Source organism: Acartia tonsa, chromosome 1, assembly GCF_053477335.1.
Source record: "Acartia tonsa isolate MP-2025a chromosome 1, ASM5347733v1, whole genome shotgun sequence".
In the NCBI taxonomy this organism is placed as follows: domain Eukaryota; kingdom Metazoa; phylum Arthropoda; class Copepoda; order Calanoida; family Acartiidae; genus Acartia; species Acartia tonsa.
In genome coordinates, this window is record NC_137260.1 from 57,589,861 (window position 1) to 57,605,598 (window position 15,738).

At 31.6% G+C, this 15,738-nt stretch overlaps 1 protein-coding gene across 2 annotated transcripts in view; it reads left to right on the forward strand.

The window, feature by feature from the left end:
- Positions 1 to 338: 338 nt before the first annotated feature.
- The window catches only part of LOC145324680 (uncharacterized), a 78,992-nt gene continuing 63,592 nt past the window's right edge, over positions 339 to 15,738 (forward strand). For both annotated transcript variants that reach the window (XM_080167274.1, XM_080167282.1), the window contains exon 1: positions 339 to 566. In XM_080167274.1, coding sequence (XP_080023400.1) covers positions 552 to 566 — 15 coding nt within the window. In that variant the 5' untranslated portion in view covers positions 339 to 551. The remainder of the gene's footprint in view (positions 567 to 15,738) is intronic.

The window sequence follows — 15,738 nt, forward strand, 5'->3', positions numbered from 1 at the left end:
ACAGATATAAGCCCTTGAAAATCTGCCCTTCGTCGTCGTCGTGCATGGCTCAGATATCATGGTATCAAAAAAATACATCCCATATATGTACTATGGATTAGGAGTATGGGGGGGGGGGGATATTAGGCACAAAAGTGTTGGCGTCAAATTGTGACCCTCTTCGTCCTGGTGTTGCGTTCCCACCACGGGCGCTTCGGCGCACAGATTACGGTTTGACTAATGCCGGAAAGAACCACCCCTCCGACGTACTGACACACACGCACACACATATGTATGAGTAATACCAACAAACAACCGCCGCAACTACACACACACACACTATCATATTCATGCGGGCAGTTGCTTTTCAGCGTTCAAATTGTTTGGTCACGAAAAGTTGTTGTAATTATTTTTTGAACAAAAAAGGCGGTGTTGCTCTGTTGGTCAGCCTTTACTATTATTAAACAATAAACAAATTATTGATAATTAAACATTAATAAACTTACAAATGAAGTGTTAAAAAGTGTTTTATTATATTGAAGACAGTGAGATAGTTTTAGAGATCTGTAACAATGAGGCATTTATTGGTAAGAGCTTTTTTTATTTTTATTAAAAATATTATTTTCTTGGAATAATATTAATAAAATTAACCTTATTAAAAGCGAAGCTTTTCTATAATTAGGGTCGGTCCGTCCGTACGTCCGTCCGTCCGTACGTCCGTCCGTACGTCCGTCCGTCCGTCACGGATAGCTTTTTTCGTTAATTTAGACATGTTAGAATTGTCCTATCGATTTCAAATTTTGCATGGTGATTCCTTTAGTAGTTAGGTACGATTTAGAAAGCGTAGCAACTCTATAATCATTACCAAAATGTCCGTACGTCCATTTTAAACATGTTGATTTTTTTACTTTTTTAAATAGCTTTTTTCGTTAATTTAGGCATGTTAGAATTGTCCTATTGATTTCAAATTTTGCATGGTGATTCCTGTAATAGTTAGGTACGAGTTAGAAAGCGTAGCAACTCTATAATCATTACCAGAATGTCCGTACGTCCATTTTAAACATGTTGATTTTTTACATTTTTAACAACAAATTTGTATGTGACCTAATTATCCGATTGGTCTGATTTTTGGTATACTGATTCCTGGGACAACAAAGTACAATATTATAAGCGAAGCAACTCTATAATCAAGTCCTAAAAATGTAAGTATGTCCATAATCATTATCCTATATCAAGCAGTTTTTCAACAACTTTACTTACAATTTTGCTTTGACTCTTATACATTCGCATTCTGATTATTCAGTTCTGACATTATACAAGTGTTAATGTTCTACCCTACCGTTTCAGAGCTTCGCTTTTATGGATGTTGTCATCCTTGTTCGAAAGGAATTTATATACATACTATAGTCATATATATCTAAAAAGTTTTATACAGTAGTGATTTTTTGGCACAACCTATAATGTTCAATAAATTTATGGTCAAATGATTTTGATAAAATGACTTCTTATATAATTAATATAAAGTCAATTTTGAGTAATAAAGGCAGCTAGTTGCAATTGGCACTTTTATTATCTACTATAATACAAAGTAGAACAATGTTTGTCTGTCTGTCTGTTTGAACCGAAGGATCTCGCTAACCGCTAAACTGATCGGATTCTCCTTAACAGGGTAGCTTCTCATAGGTCCCGGAAAGGTTTATAACTATTTTGGGGTAGGGTACCACCACCCTTTCTAGAGAAATCACAAAAAATTGAATTTTTTTACCTGGAGTTTTGAACGCAACATAGAAATTATTAAAAAATCATAGACAACATTTAAAGGGCCACTAGAGGCCACTAGGGGCGTAGACGCTTGTCTATCTACAAAGAACACATGTCTATTGTCTAAAGCTATAAAAAAGTTTGACCAATTTTATAATGAATTGGTACGAAAAGAAAAAAATAATAAAATTAATATGGAATTTTTCAACACTTTAAATGTTAAATGATAAAGTTAATTTCCAAAAATATGAACAAATAACTTTCAATATAAACTAAATTAATGGCTATAAAGGAAGGTTATTTTGAACAATTTACTTTTTGTAATTTCATTTTTTATTTGGGATTTTAATGAAAAAAACTTTTATGTTGTATAAAAACTTAAATTTTCTCATAGGCATACCTATCTCCTTATAGATGTACCTATATGTTATGTATGTTAGCTGATTAGATAGGCTTCAGTAAATATAAGAATCATTTTTATATTCTAAATTAAAGTTAGAGCAAATAATTTTCATCATCCCAACTTAAGAATTATAAAATCAAATACTTGAATTAAAATTAGGTTTATATTGAATTAGATTAAAATTCTTGAGAGAATAGAATGGAAAGGCATTCATTACGAATCTGACACAATTAAGAATTGGTTAGTGTTGGTGGTGCTAGCCCCTGGGTATAAAATTATGTTAATAAATTCAGAAGATTCTTACAAACATTACGGTGATACAATTTAGGCCATACAATTTAAAAAAAAATTTATTTAATATATAATTCCAAGACTAAAAATCTAGTTAGGCATTCTATAATATAAAATAGTAAGCTTTTTTGTCTAAATCTTAAATTAGTTTTTCTTTTCATAAAAACTTAATGTATATTTCGACTTTTTTTGTAGCACTGAATGAAGAGCATTTTGTTATCAATTTTATATTTCTAAAACAACACCGAAGGTGCTTTTTTGTTCCTGGTTTACTACATATTAAAAAAGATAAAAAAGTGATATTTTATAAATTTTTGTAGATCATGTAAAGTAGTATTTTTTTGCTGTCTGTAGCTTAAGATTACAATAACTAATGAACCTAGTGATTTTTTAAATTTATTGTAAGGTTCATATTGATCCCGGTATAGTTTTAGGACATAAAATAATTATCTAATTTAAGTCTTGGGGTGGTTTTAGACTATTTTTATGCTTTCCCTAACCCTTCGAGAGCTCCTTGATGCTCATTTATTATATGCATAAATTGAAACTGAATCTTCAAAGTCGTTTTAATATACATTTTGGATAAAATAATCATATATACTCAAATTAACCATCATGCTGATGATTTTACTATAAGCCGTTCTTTTATAGTTTAGTATATCGTATATTTTTTAATTTAATCATTAATTAAAAATTAAAATGTATTAAAATAAATTAAATTATCTACTATCAAATTGCGAAGGCCTTCCCTCCAATCTTATCATATCCACTTTAAGTCCTTCAATTTCTGTGCACGCACGCGCTTACCTTTAAAGCCATTGACCTGATAAGTGCAATTATTAATTGTTATAGATATTTTCCAATTATACATTTATTTAATTGTTTGGTAAATTGTAAATTATGTAAATGCTCTTAACTTTAATTATTTGTGCTCATTACTTATTCTTATCTATATATTTATCTCTATTAACAAAATTATTACGATGAAAGCTTTTCTATATTTGGGTTAAATACATCCTTAAGATTTTCGTTATTTTGGGGATGTTAGAATCGTTCTATTAATTTTGACTATTGTACCAATATAAAAAGCGTAGATACTCTCATCTCATACTGTATGAATGAACTGACCAATAAATTATGTCAATGTTAGCAAATTAAATTGACGACAATTTTTCCCCTGTCATAATATCCACATACACATGTTCTATGTCCATTTTTTACATGAATTATTTATTATATCGTCTTGAATTTTGGAATTATAATTATTATATGTTAAAAGCCAAGTATCTCTATAATCAATTCTTTAAAATGTAAGAATGGCATCTTCTATATTTACTCTATGATTGTAAATGTTCGTTTGTCCGACTGTCGGCTTTGTTACGCTTCGCTTTCACGGATGTTGTCATCCTTGTTTATTCTTATCTTCGTATTCATCTATATCAGCACAGGCTCTATAATTATTATTCACTAATGTATGGATAATGATAGATGTATAATTATTTAATAGCTATTCTATTAAATGTAAACTATTTATTATAACAAATCCATTTGAGTTTTGTCACCTATTACTTCGATTATATGAAGCTTTTAATTCCTGAAGTAAATAATCTCTGGAATGGCTGTAATGCTTTTCTTGGCAAATAATAGTTTAAAACGTTTGTCCATGTATTTTTAGAAAACTTAAAATAGTTGATCTTAAGTATATCTACCCTATTATATAAAGTAGTAAGTTTTTCTTTTGTCTGAGGCTTAAGATCTCAATAACTACTGAACTAATTGATTTTTTCTTTTTAGAGAAGATTTATATAGGTCTTGTGATAGTTAAAGGCTATTTTATGTTTAGATTGAGGCCTTAGGATAGTTTTAGGCTATATTTCTGTCCTTCTATACCCCTTTGAATAAATGCCCCTGGATGCAAGGGCTACAGCCAAGAGTAAGATTAAAGATATCGATAAAATGACTAATGTTGTAATATCACAAGAACATGATTTGATAAATTTTATATGGTGAAAAAAATGGTGATTTCATTAGTATTTTTAATTCAATAAAGTTATAATGAATGAGAAAGAAATATGAAGAACTATTTATCTAACAAAAACCAAGCGAATGCCTTACTATCGAAATACAGTTCCCGCATAAATTAATAAGTCTTAACCTTTCCATAATTAAATGAATCATAGATTCATATCAGGGATCTAAATGGATAAGACAATGGCCGATTAATTGATACATCCCAATAATCATACACACAATTACCCCTATGTAGACTACAATTAGGGGTTGAAACGTTTGGACACTCAACTTAATAAACCAACCAATCAAAATTAAATGAATGGCCCCAAAGTTGTTAAACCAACGAGTAAGAAAAAGTTATTATAAAACTTTGGGGACTAGAGTAATAAACATCCCTGGATTCATATATATGATTTAACTATAGTAGAAAACTGTATAAACTTTAAAGGGTCCTAGGACAAACGCAGGAGTCCCAAATGTCGGAGTGGACAAACGCAGGAGTGGACACTTAACCTAGCCTAACCCATTTAAACCATATTTTAAGTTTTTTTTTGATGCCTTACCCCTTCGGTAGTCTTATTTGTATATTCATATCTTAATCTAACCTAACCTGTATAGAAATACTTAGTAAAATTAATATTTTAACACTCCTGTGTTTGTCCACTCCGACGTTTGGGACTCCTGCGTTTGTTGGAACCCTGTAAAGGAATTGTTGGTTGCCTATAATGTTTTATTTCCTTGGTTGCCTCGCGTATTTAGTTTTGGTAATGCTTCACTTTCATACAGCTAGGGAATGCTATCAGTAGTACAGAGCAGAGAGTGAGGGGACAATGGACTGTTTATTACACCAGTCCCCAAAGTTTTATAATAACGTTTTCATATTCGTTTGTTTATCAACTTTGGAGACTTTTAATGAATTTTGATTGGTTGGTTTAATAAATTGAGTGTTAATTCGTTTGTAATCTACAGAAGGGATAAATTTGTGCATTAGCATTGGGGATGTACATCAATTAGTCGGCCATTGTCTTACCCCTTTAGATCCCTGAGTACAGAGAAAAGGAGACGCTTGACTGCAAATTATTCCCCCACCCCCGATGTTTATTGACATGTTCTACCATTTGTTAGCATAAATCTATGGTTTTACAAAAAAATAATATAGTCCAAACTTTTCCACAGATAATTTTAATCTATAAAAACCGAAATTAAGTTTTCATAATTTCGGAGTAGAATGATTTTTCCAGTATGGCTTCTAAACGAATTCATATCCGCTGGTTTAAAACTGGTTCTGCAGCCACACTGAAAAACCATTGTATAGCATTGCCAATGCCAATTTTCCATGAATATTAACATTACAATTATAAAATTAATGCCAGATTTGTTAGCCCGGGCCTACGGCACCTCGGATTAACCAAAACTGGTTTAAATCTTCCAATTTTTCATTTTAAAATCTGCGGAAAGTTGTCCATAATACGATGGGATAAATAACTAATTCTTGTTTGACCTATCTCTTTATCCCAGCATTTGAAGATATACAAGTCTTTGAATTAGATCATCTGATCTAATCATTGCTTTTTAGGGCGTTTGAGAAATAGTAAAATTTGTGTCAGACAGCCACATATGCATTTTAATGTTATTATAATAGGTTGTATATATGATGATAAGGATTTCGCCCAAATTAGATGGAGTTTGTTTTAGTAAAATAGTCTAGAACCATTCCATTGTAAAAAAAAGTTTGTTTATTTTTTCAAAAATAAGAGAATAGTTATTTCTCGCATCGTATTATAAACGGCTTTCCGCGGATATAGAAAGTACAATTATTTTTTAATCTTATGATTGTACATTTCTATATTCGTAGAAAGCTGGATATAATACGATGCTAGACATAGTTTTTTCGTATGGATGAGAACCGGTTCCTATCCACCGGATTCGAATGAATACGAGAAAATTAATCAAAAATTTTGGCAGAGTCGTGGACAATATCCAAAGTTTCTTAGCTTGGCTATATTAGAAATGGCTGTATATTTACTACGATCTTACACCAGATTTTCTTGTTCTATAATAAAGTGAACACTGTAGCAGGCTAAAATAACGATCTCCTCCATCCTCCTCCTTTACCCCATCCCCTCCCCTCCTACTGCATAAACGGCCCGACCAATAAGTGCGGGGGGGGGGGATTGCAACCTAAATTGACGACAATTTTTCTCCTGTTATATCATCCACGTATATTCTACATCCATTGCTGTACACCTTCGTACTTAGTAATTTTGTGCAAAATTGAGATATCTGCTCGTGACACAAGAATCAATTTGCCACTAGAATTATGCGCTCAAAGCTTGTGATTGCTTGGTCCTTAAAGTCACAGTGGAAAAAAGGTGGAATTTATAAACAAAAAAAAACTATAAGCATTGATGGACACAGTAGAATAATAAAGGATTTTAAAAAAGAAATATGGATTAGCTTCTTGTGATTTATCGATCCTTAGAGCTACAGTAGAAAAACGGTGGAATTTTAAAGCTTTTATACCATTCACAGTTGATTTAAAGAGGAAGCAGGAATAGTGTTTAAACATGTTTTCAAATCAAAATTTTCTTGCTGAAAACTGTTAAAGAATCTGAAAAAACACAGTTCATAGAAAAATATGAAAATTGCTCTTGAAAATTTACTTTAATTTTTACCAAAGAAGAAAAAAAATATAGAGTAAACTTTATCCATCATCTAAAACCATTTTTCAACCTAAATCATTAAATGAATTTTTGCTTACATTTAAATTTAACAGTGTGGTGTCATACGCCTGGCAGAGCTAGAGAAAGAAACATTTACATGTAAAATCATGGCTGAACTTTGCCTTCATATTTCTTATTATTTATCAGACCAAGTGCAGATATAGACTGATATATTAATCGACTAAAAATATGTTTCTAGCCCCAGCAGGGCACTATTCCACCGATGTACTATCCAGGCAGGATTCCTATAACATTTACTTAACCTAGCCATTAAAAAACCGCCAAATAATTTACGATAGTTTGACTTTTATGCGTTAATGTCTCCAAAATGCTTTGAAAAATATGTTTATGTCAATTTATATTTTTTGCTATCTATATGATTTCCTAAGTAAAACTCTTAAAATGTTGAGGGTCCTAATTAATATTTTTTTGTAGTTAAAATTCACACAAATATCAAATAATTTATCTTATATATTTTTACTTTTCTTTATTTATTTTGCCTGATTTTCTTTGCTAATTTAACTCTAAATAAAAGAATTTTGCTTGTGTTTCAATTCAAAATTAGAAAACCTTTTTATTATGTGGTTAAAAAATCAGGAAAATTCTTGTAACAAAACGATTCTGACATAAATCTAGATAAAACTTGATGATGTAAATCCTTTTTTTTACAAGTGAAAAATTAACATGTTGGTAATAATTTTAATCAGAAAATTTCCCATAAATTTAAAAAAAAACAAAGATGACAACATCCATAAAAGCTAAGCTCTGAAACGGTAGGACAAACGAATTTGTAGAGTGTCAAAACTGGAAAATCACAACATGAGTGTATAAATGTAGAATCAAAATTGTAAGTAAATTTGATGAAAAACTGCTTGATACAGGATTATGTTTATGCACATACTTACATTTTTTGGACTTGATTATAGAGTTGCTTTGCTCATAATATTGTACTTTGTTGTACCAAAAATCAATAAACCAAAAAATAGACCAATCGAATAATTAGATCACATAAAAGTTTTGCTTTCTAAATCGTACCTAACTACTGCATGAATCACCATACAAAGTTTGAAATCGAAAGGACAATTCTAACATGCCTAAGTTAACGGGGAAAAATTATCCGCACACTTTTGCCTGACAGACACACAGACAGAGGACGTGTTGCTAACAATAAATGTTGATGCCCAAGTGACATGATATCAATTAAAGGTCACTAGAATAATTATTATTTATATGGAAAGTTGAATTATATGATGGAGTCCCAGAAAATGCCATTTCTCGTGGTTGTACGCTGTCATGCGTCATGTTGGAATATTGGCGCAAATTTCAGATCCTAGATTTCGCGATTTGAGAAAAATTTATCTTTATATAATAGCGAATTAAATAATATTGCTTTTATCTTGAAGAGAAAATAAGTAAATTAAATAGCAAAAACTGGGATCTAAAACCCTGCCAACATGACGCACAACCGCGCACGACCGCGAGAAATGGCATTTACTGGGACTCCATCGGAATAATTATGATAGGCATTGAGATTTGAATTCAGTTGAGAGAATGAAAAATACTTCTTTTCTTCGTTGGATAAAAATAGTTGCTGGCTCAAATATTAAAACATTAATTTTCAAGTTGTAATTGTCTTAAAGAGAAGAAAATAAGCAGGTTTTAATACAGTGGCGTGCACAGCGATTCACCAGGTGGATGTGAAACCATTAGAGAATGAAATGAAAGGGGAATTCAAACCTTAACATATTCCAATTATAAGATGGATGTCAAAACCTTCTACAGTGTACAGCCCCTTTCCCTTCCACACGCCATTGCTTGAATATATACTTTGTTAAACAATACTGACTGACCTTTCTTAAAATATTTATATTCTTAAAATGGGTGCAAGGACAAACGCAGGAGTCCCAAACGTTGGAGTGGACACTAAACCTAACCTAACCTATTTTAAACCTTATTCTAGGTTTTTTAAATGCCTAACTCCTGCGGGGGGCTTATTTGTATATTCATATATTAACCTGACCTAACCTGTATAGAAATACTTACTTATATTGATATTTTAACACTTCTGCGTTTGTCCTGGAACCTTAAAATGGTTTAAGTTAATGTAATAATCATACTTTATTTCAAGAACTATTTTCATTATCCTAACAGTGACATGTGAAGCTTATAACAAGGGTGTCAAATTAATTTACACACATTGCGCGCTTTTAATCATCTACAGAAGGATGAGGCACTTAAAGAAAAAATAAATATAAATTAACGTTTTTGCTTTTCTATAAGGCTTGAAGCATGGTTTGTGAAATAGTCAACTTGGTAGCTGTGTTACTGTTTAGTGACTTAGGAAAATGGGGATAGATGATACAGCTTTTGGCCTACCCATTCTATTGACGTCATAGTAGAGGGAAAGAGAGAGGAAAGGATAATTCCCAATAAAAATGAGATGGGGTATAGGTTATTTCCTGACTTCAATGGAATAGGTAGGCCAAAAGCAGTGACATCTATCCCCAATTTTACTAGGGCACTATAAACATCTACGTTAACTTAAATTACAAGTCAATAACTTTTATTCATTTACATTTTCCCCTACTTATGACTCGATTGCATGGGTTGTATGTGACTTTATTGGTTAATTTTTTTGTTTGACTATTTGTAATTACAATCGAAATTAATCTTAGAAATTCAACTGAAGCTTGTGGCTTACATAGCATGTTGATTTTTAAATCATTTTTTTGGTTATAATAGGTTTCTTGAATGTTAAATTAAAATTTTTTAATTTAATTGAATTAAAAAATAAATCAAAATTTTCTCAAATGTCAGGGTAACACGTATAGGTTAATTGAAGATGAATTAAACTTCCATAAAAGAACATCAGAATCCAATTTAATAGAGCGCTAAATCTGAAATTTGATTCTCTATGAAGTATTGACTGACAGACGGACAAATAATATTGACCACTAGATTCTCATTGTCCAGAGAAATATTCACAAAAAATTAACGTTCCAGATAGACATTTTGAATTATAGAGTAGTTTTGCTACTTTAACAATTGATTTCAAAGAAATGACGCTCACTCCACTATGCCTGCTTTCTTTGATTTAGTGTTGCAGAATAGTTTGTGACTTTTACACGAGATTTTGCAAAAATAGATGAAATAACACGTGCTAAAGTCAGCATGCAATATTTAGCAACAATTCAAACATGGGCGTCAACAGAAATGTCCGCGTGGGGGTGCGCGAGAGGTGCAATAAAAATTCTAAAACCACCCTGATCATATTTTGTGTTAAACTATTTTGGCTGGGGCTCTTTTAAACATCTAAAAGTGTGATTGGAGTAAAACACTAGAGGGAGAAAGGGTTAAATAACTGTATCTCCCCATCCCAACCGCCTTGTGCAACCTTTCTATTGGATCATTGAAAATCAACCAATGGTGTCGCTTACATTATTTCACCAAGAAGCAGACGAAAAAGGAGTTTGAAAAAGGAAGGGAGGTAGTTGTCTGTATATAGATCTATACTATAAAGAGTGTAAAGGCGAAAAATCAAACTGAATGTTTTCGGGTAGGTGTAAATTCCCATGTAATTTTAATAGATATTTTTTCACAATGGGGTGTCAACAGGGACAAAGACCAATTTGTGTCAAAAATGATCCATGTGGAAGACAAAGAAAGTCCCTGAATGACGTCATAAAAATGAGGGATGAGGAGAGGAGGAGTGGGAAAGAAAACCCCTAAAAAAAGAGATGGATAATCCCTCGTTTTTATGACGTAACATGCTGATTTTTTTGAGGGACTTTCTTCGTCTTCTCCATGTGACGTCATAAAAATGAGGAAGATGAGAGGAGAAGTGGGAAAGAAAACCCCTAAAAAAAGAGATGGATAATCCTTCATTTTTATGACGTCATATGGGTAATTTTTGACACATTTTGTCGTCAAAAGCACCTCTTAACACGCGCCTAAATTCAAATAAACATTCAGCACACGTTCAAATGTAAAATAGTAAAGATTAAAAATTTCCTTTTTGTTTATTCAACTTTAGTGGTTTCAACATGCAAAGTGTGTTCTATCTAAGAATTAATTAATCATTATTTAGAGTTGATAGATATAAGAAGTTTTCTTATTCGTTGGCTTAACAAATATTGGGACTTTTATTGAATTTAATTGGTTGGTTCAATTATTTGATGTCCACACGTTTCAACCACTAATTGTAATCAACAGAATGGGTATTTTGTACAGCGTTATTGCGGTTGTACTTCAATTTATCGGACATTGTCTTATCCCCTTATACAACTGGGTAAAATATCTTCCAAATTAAAAGTTAAATGTACGAAACTCAGCTATATATTTCATTTTTATACATAAACAATTTTCAATAGATGATTTTTTTAAGCTTAAGTATCATATTCATCTAAACCTATATTTAGAACTAATATTATCAAACTATGAAGATATTTGGTGCATAAAATATCTAACATTTTTAAAGCAAGATATATAATGAAAAACAAGTATTATGTTCATTTTATGTTTTTCATATTCCTCTATGTATACACAACTAGAGGATTATTCCAAATTATATAAAATTACAGGCTAGGGCTAGATTTAGAAATTGATTATATTAGCACATATCTGTATTATAATCACGGTTCGGCACCCGCTAAATAAAGTAGCTGTAGCTGTAGCTGGGATTTGTTGATGCACAGTACGACTCAATGACGGCTGCAATTTGATCATTGAGGAAAGAACTGTTCGGCCGCGGATTTTTACTTATTTGCAGCTGGATCAGGGAGTAAGGGAGGGGACAATGGATCGAATATTCAATTTTTAAGGAGTCTCAGACTTTGGGGACTGGCTTAAAGGGAATGTGCACGAATACAACAGATTCTTACTGATTTTGGGGATCAATGCCCCGCTAACTAGCTGAGCTAGTTTTGAATATGCAGAAAGAAAAGTTTGTTATTTATCGCTGGTTTTAACAAATATTTTTTTCCAAGAAAATGTCTTTTCATGTATAGAAACTCTACTGTGATATTTATGTATTAAATAATCTAAGAACCGCTTGAATTGAGGGGTCAGTTATAAATATATCAGATGGGTTGAGGTAGTTCTAAACAAGATTTTTCTAGTGATTAATTACAGAATGTTTACTACATTGTGATGTGTTAATAATTTAATTTTCAAGTAAATGATTTATTTCTTAGAACTAATTTTGTTCTAAATTAGGTTACCATGATCCCTTTACAATTTTGGTAATATTTTCTTGATAAATCTGGTTTTCATTGCTTTTCAGCGAACCCTTTTAAATTGAATTAATTGCCCATTGTCCCCTCCCTTACTCCCTGAGCTGGATAGTTAATGAATGGCTGATACTAAACAAATTTTTTTGAGAAAAAATTGCTAATTGACAAAATTTTTGTCTATAATTAACCTTTCAGCTGCCAACTGTAGCTGTTCACCATGAAATTGTGGCAGGCGGTGTCTACTAGGAAAAAACAACTGAATACGGCTGCAGAGCCATGGCTTATGTAATGATATATAAATACATTGGCAGTATTTTGCAAAAAAAATAAATGCATAAAATATAATATTCCGAATTGCATAATTCCATAAATCACAAAGAAATTCATTTCTTAGTTTTTTTATGATCAATTTAGAGGGGTGTAAAATTAAACTTTGGCTAACTTACAGTACATAAGAAAATTACTAGAGTATAATTTGAACCTGGCTTTAGGGTTTGTTTATTTCATTTTAATTATGATTGCAAAGCCTATATAGGCTGTAAAATTTATTTAAATCTTTACCAAAGTAGATTAAAAAAGTAGAAGAAAAAAGTGCTAAGCAATCTTTGAGCAAGAATTGAAAGAAGATTTATGAATTTCAGTGTAATAAAATATTTTTCAATGAAAATAATGATAAATTTTTTAATAATTAGATTCAGAATTTTTTTTTGGTGCATTTTAAACAGTCCTGGTATTAAGTTAAAACATACATTAATATCATCTTTTTAGATTCATTTATCCTAAAGTTAGACCATTTCATTTAATAATATTTTATCAAGTATGACAACATCCCCAACAAAGTTTTGAAATGGTAAGACAAACAAACATTAATACTTGTAGAGTGTAAGAACTGAATAAGCGGAATATAAAAGTATAAGTCTAAACAAAATTGTAAATAAATTTGTTGCAAAATTACTAAAATACATGATACTTATATTTTTAGGACTTCAGATGAATAGAATAATTGTATTATATAATAAATTGTCGCCTAAAGGGTTTAAAATCAACTTGTTTTAATTAAAGAGTTGCTACGGTTTCTAAATTTTCCCTTAATACTATAGGAATCACCTTGCTAATTTTGAAATAGCAAGGACAATACTAACATATCTAAATAAACGATAAGAGCTATCCGTTACGGCGGACCGAACCTAATTACAGAAAAGCTTCGCTTTTTAAAAAATTTTCAACTTTATAAGTTAGCATTGAATTGTTAACTTCTTCTTTAACAAAATGCATAAATCTTTTACCAGACTGAAATTTTGCAACACAACATTTTCACAATTTTTAGTAGCGTAGCTGCTTTATAATTAGGACTAGCGGCTTCGCCCCTAGCCTCTAGGGGCCAAGCCCCAAGAGGTGATCAAAAAAAAATTAAGGTGAAATTCGTAAAAGGACCAAGGAAATCTCCTACAAAAAAAAAAATTAGGTGAAATTCGTAAAAGGACCAAGGAAATCTCCTTCAAAAAAAAGACCAAGGAAATCTTCTACAAAAAAAAGAAGGGGGGGGGGGATTTTTTGGTTTTTGGGGGAGTTGGGGGTGTCCCAGTCCCCCAAGAAAATAGCCTAAAACCACCACAGGACCAGTAGGTATATACCCTGAAGAGTAGAATCCAATCGGTTCAGTGGTTACCGAGATCTTAAGCTTCAGACGGACGGACGGACAGACGAACGGACGGACAGACGTACATCATTCTACTTTGTATTATAGATATATCGGTTAGTTCTACTATAACTCTATCCGTCAACCTGCAAAAGTATTTATTTGTCACTATATCTATAACTATCAGGGTTTGGAAGCCGCGCCTCAGCCGCGCATAAGCCTCAGTTTTAAACCTGCTTGTGAGCAGAAATAGAAATTTTTGAAAGAAGGATTGTCTACTAAAGAGACAGTTTTATACATCCAGCTAAATTCTATAGTGATAAAATGACGATTTCACTGAGGCTTACACGCGGCTTACGCGAGGCTTCCGTTCCCTGATAACTATACTGTACCTCCATTTTGATTTTTTTCTATTACACTTAATATCAGTCTATTGTTTAGCTTCATAAAAAATGTATTGTTATCTACATGTTATTGCGCCAATCTAAAACATAATTGTCCTTGTTTAAATTGTTTTCTCTTAAATTTTTGCAAATGTGTGATATTTAGTTTACCACTGGTATAACCCCTGCGCCCTTCACACAATGTTTTCTCCCCTATTCTTCCTATCCTCCGTGTTAAACTTAGAAATAATTTGTTGACATACAAAACAACTAAAACAACGCAATTGATGAGAGCGTTCCTGGTTTAAATATCTTTAAAATGATGAAATATTAGATAATATTGCTGACAGCTCTACCGAAAACCTATCTCTGAAATGGAAATAATTTTATCAATGACCACAAGTCTTTGTTGACATAATAAAAAATAAAAGTTTTACATAGGAGATATGTCTTGAAAATATAAGTAAGTGAATTGGCAATATGTATTGTAGCGTCGTCTCATACATTATACATATATGCTACTTTTTTCTTCCCCTATTCACTTTAAAAAATATTCATGTTTTTTATAAAAATCATGTAATCATCGTGTCACAGACAATTTTCCACGAGTAATGAAATAAGAATAATAATTATAAAACCAGTTTTATCAGCCCGGGGTTTTAATCTTATAATTCTATTCTAAAACCTAATGTCCTGAAAATATGCAATATTTTGGAAATTTTGTCATGTATTATTTTATTCTGGGCATGTTTTAAGCCATTTTGTAATAGGTTTGTTAAGTCAAGTCGCTCTAAGAGAATCAATACAAGTAGTACATTTCTACAACTTAAACAAAATCCTAATTTAAAGGTGCAAGATCTATCATTATTTGAAATGTATAAAAGTGTAAAGTTTAGACTTTTTTACAGTTTATGTACCTAAAATGCTCTACATATCACCATAAACATAAGGATAAAACGTATGACTATAAATCCATTTTTGCACAAATTCTCTTGAGTAAAATTATGCTTTTGGTAAAATATACTCATTAGGGGGAGTAAGGTAATTTTGATTCAATTGTCTACCCCCCCCCCCCCTGGATCTATATAAACCTCTGATGTGAGATACTCATGTATATTAAGAGATGAGACAACGGAAGAAAAAGTAACTCATGATAAACAAATAACATCTCATGTAAATTTGAATTAATTGTGCAAAGTTTTGACACAGTTACTCTAAACACCCCAACCAATATTTAATATTAACCCATGAATTTAAAGCTAACGAAGCTTTTGGGGGCAGTGTAATTTCCAGTCTATTGTCCCCTTCCTCCCTG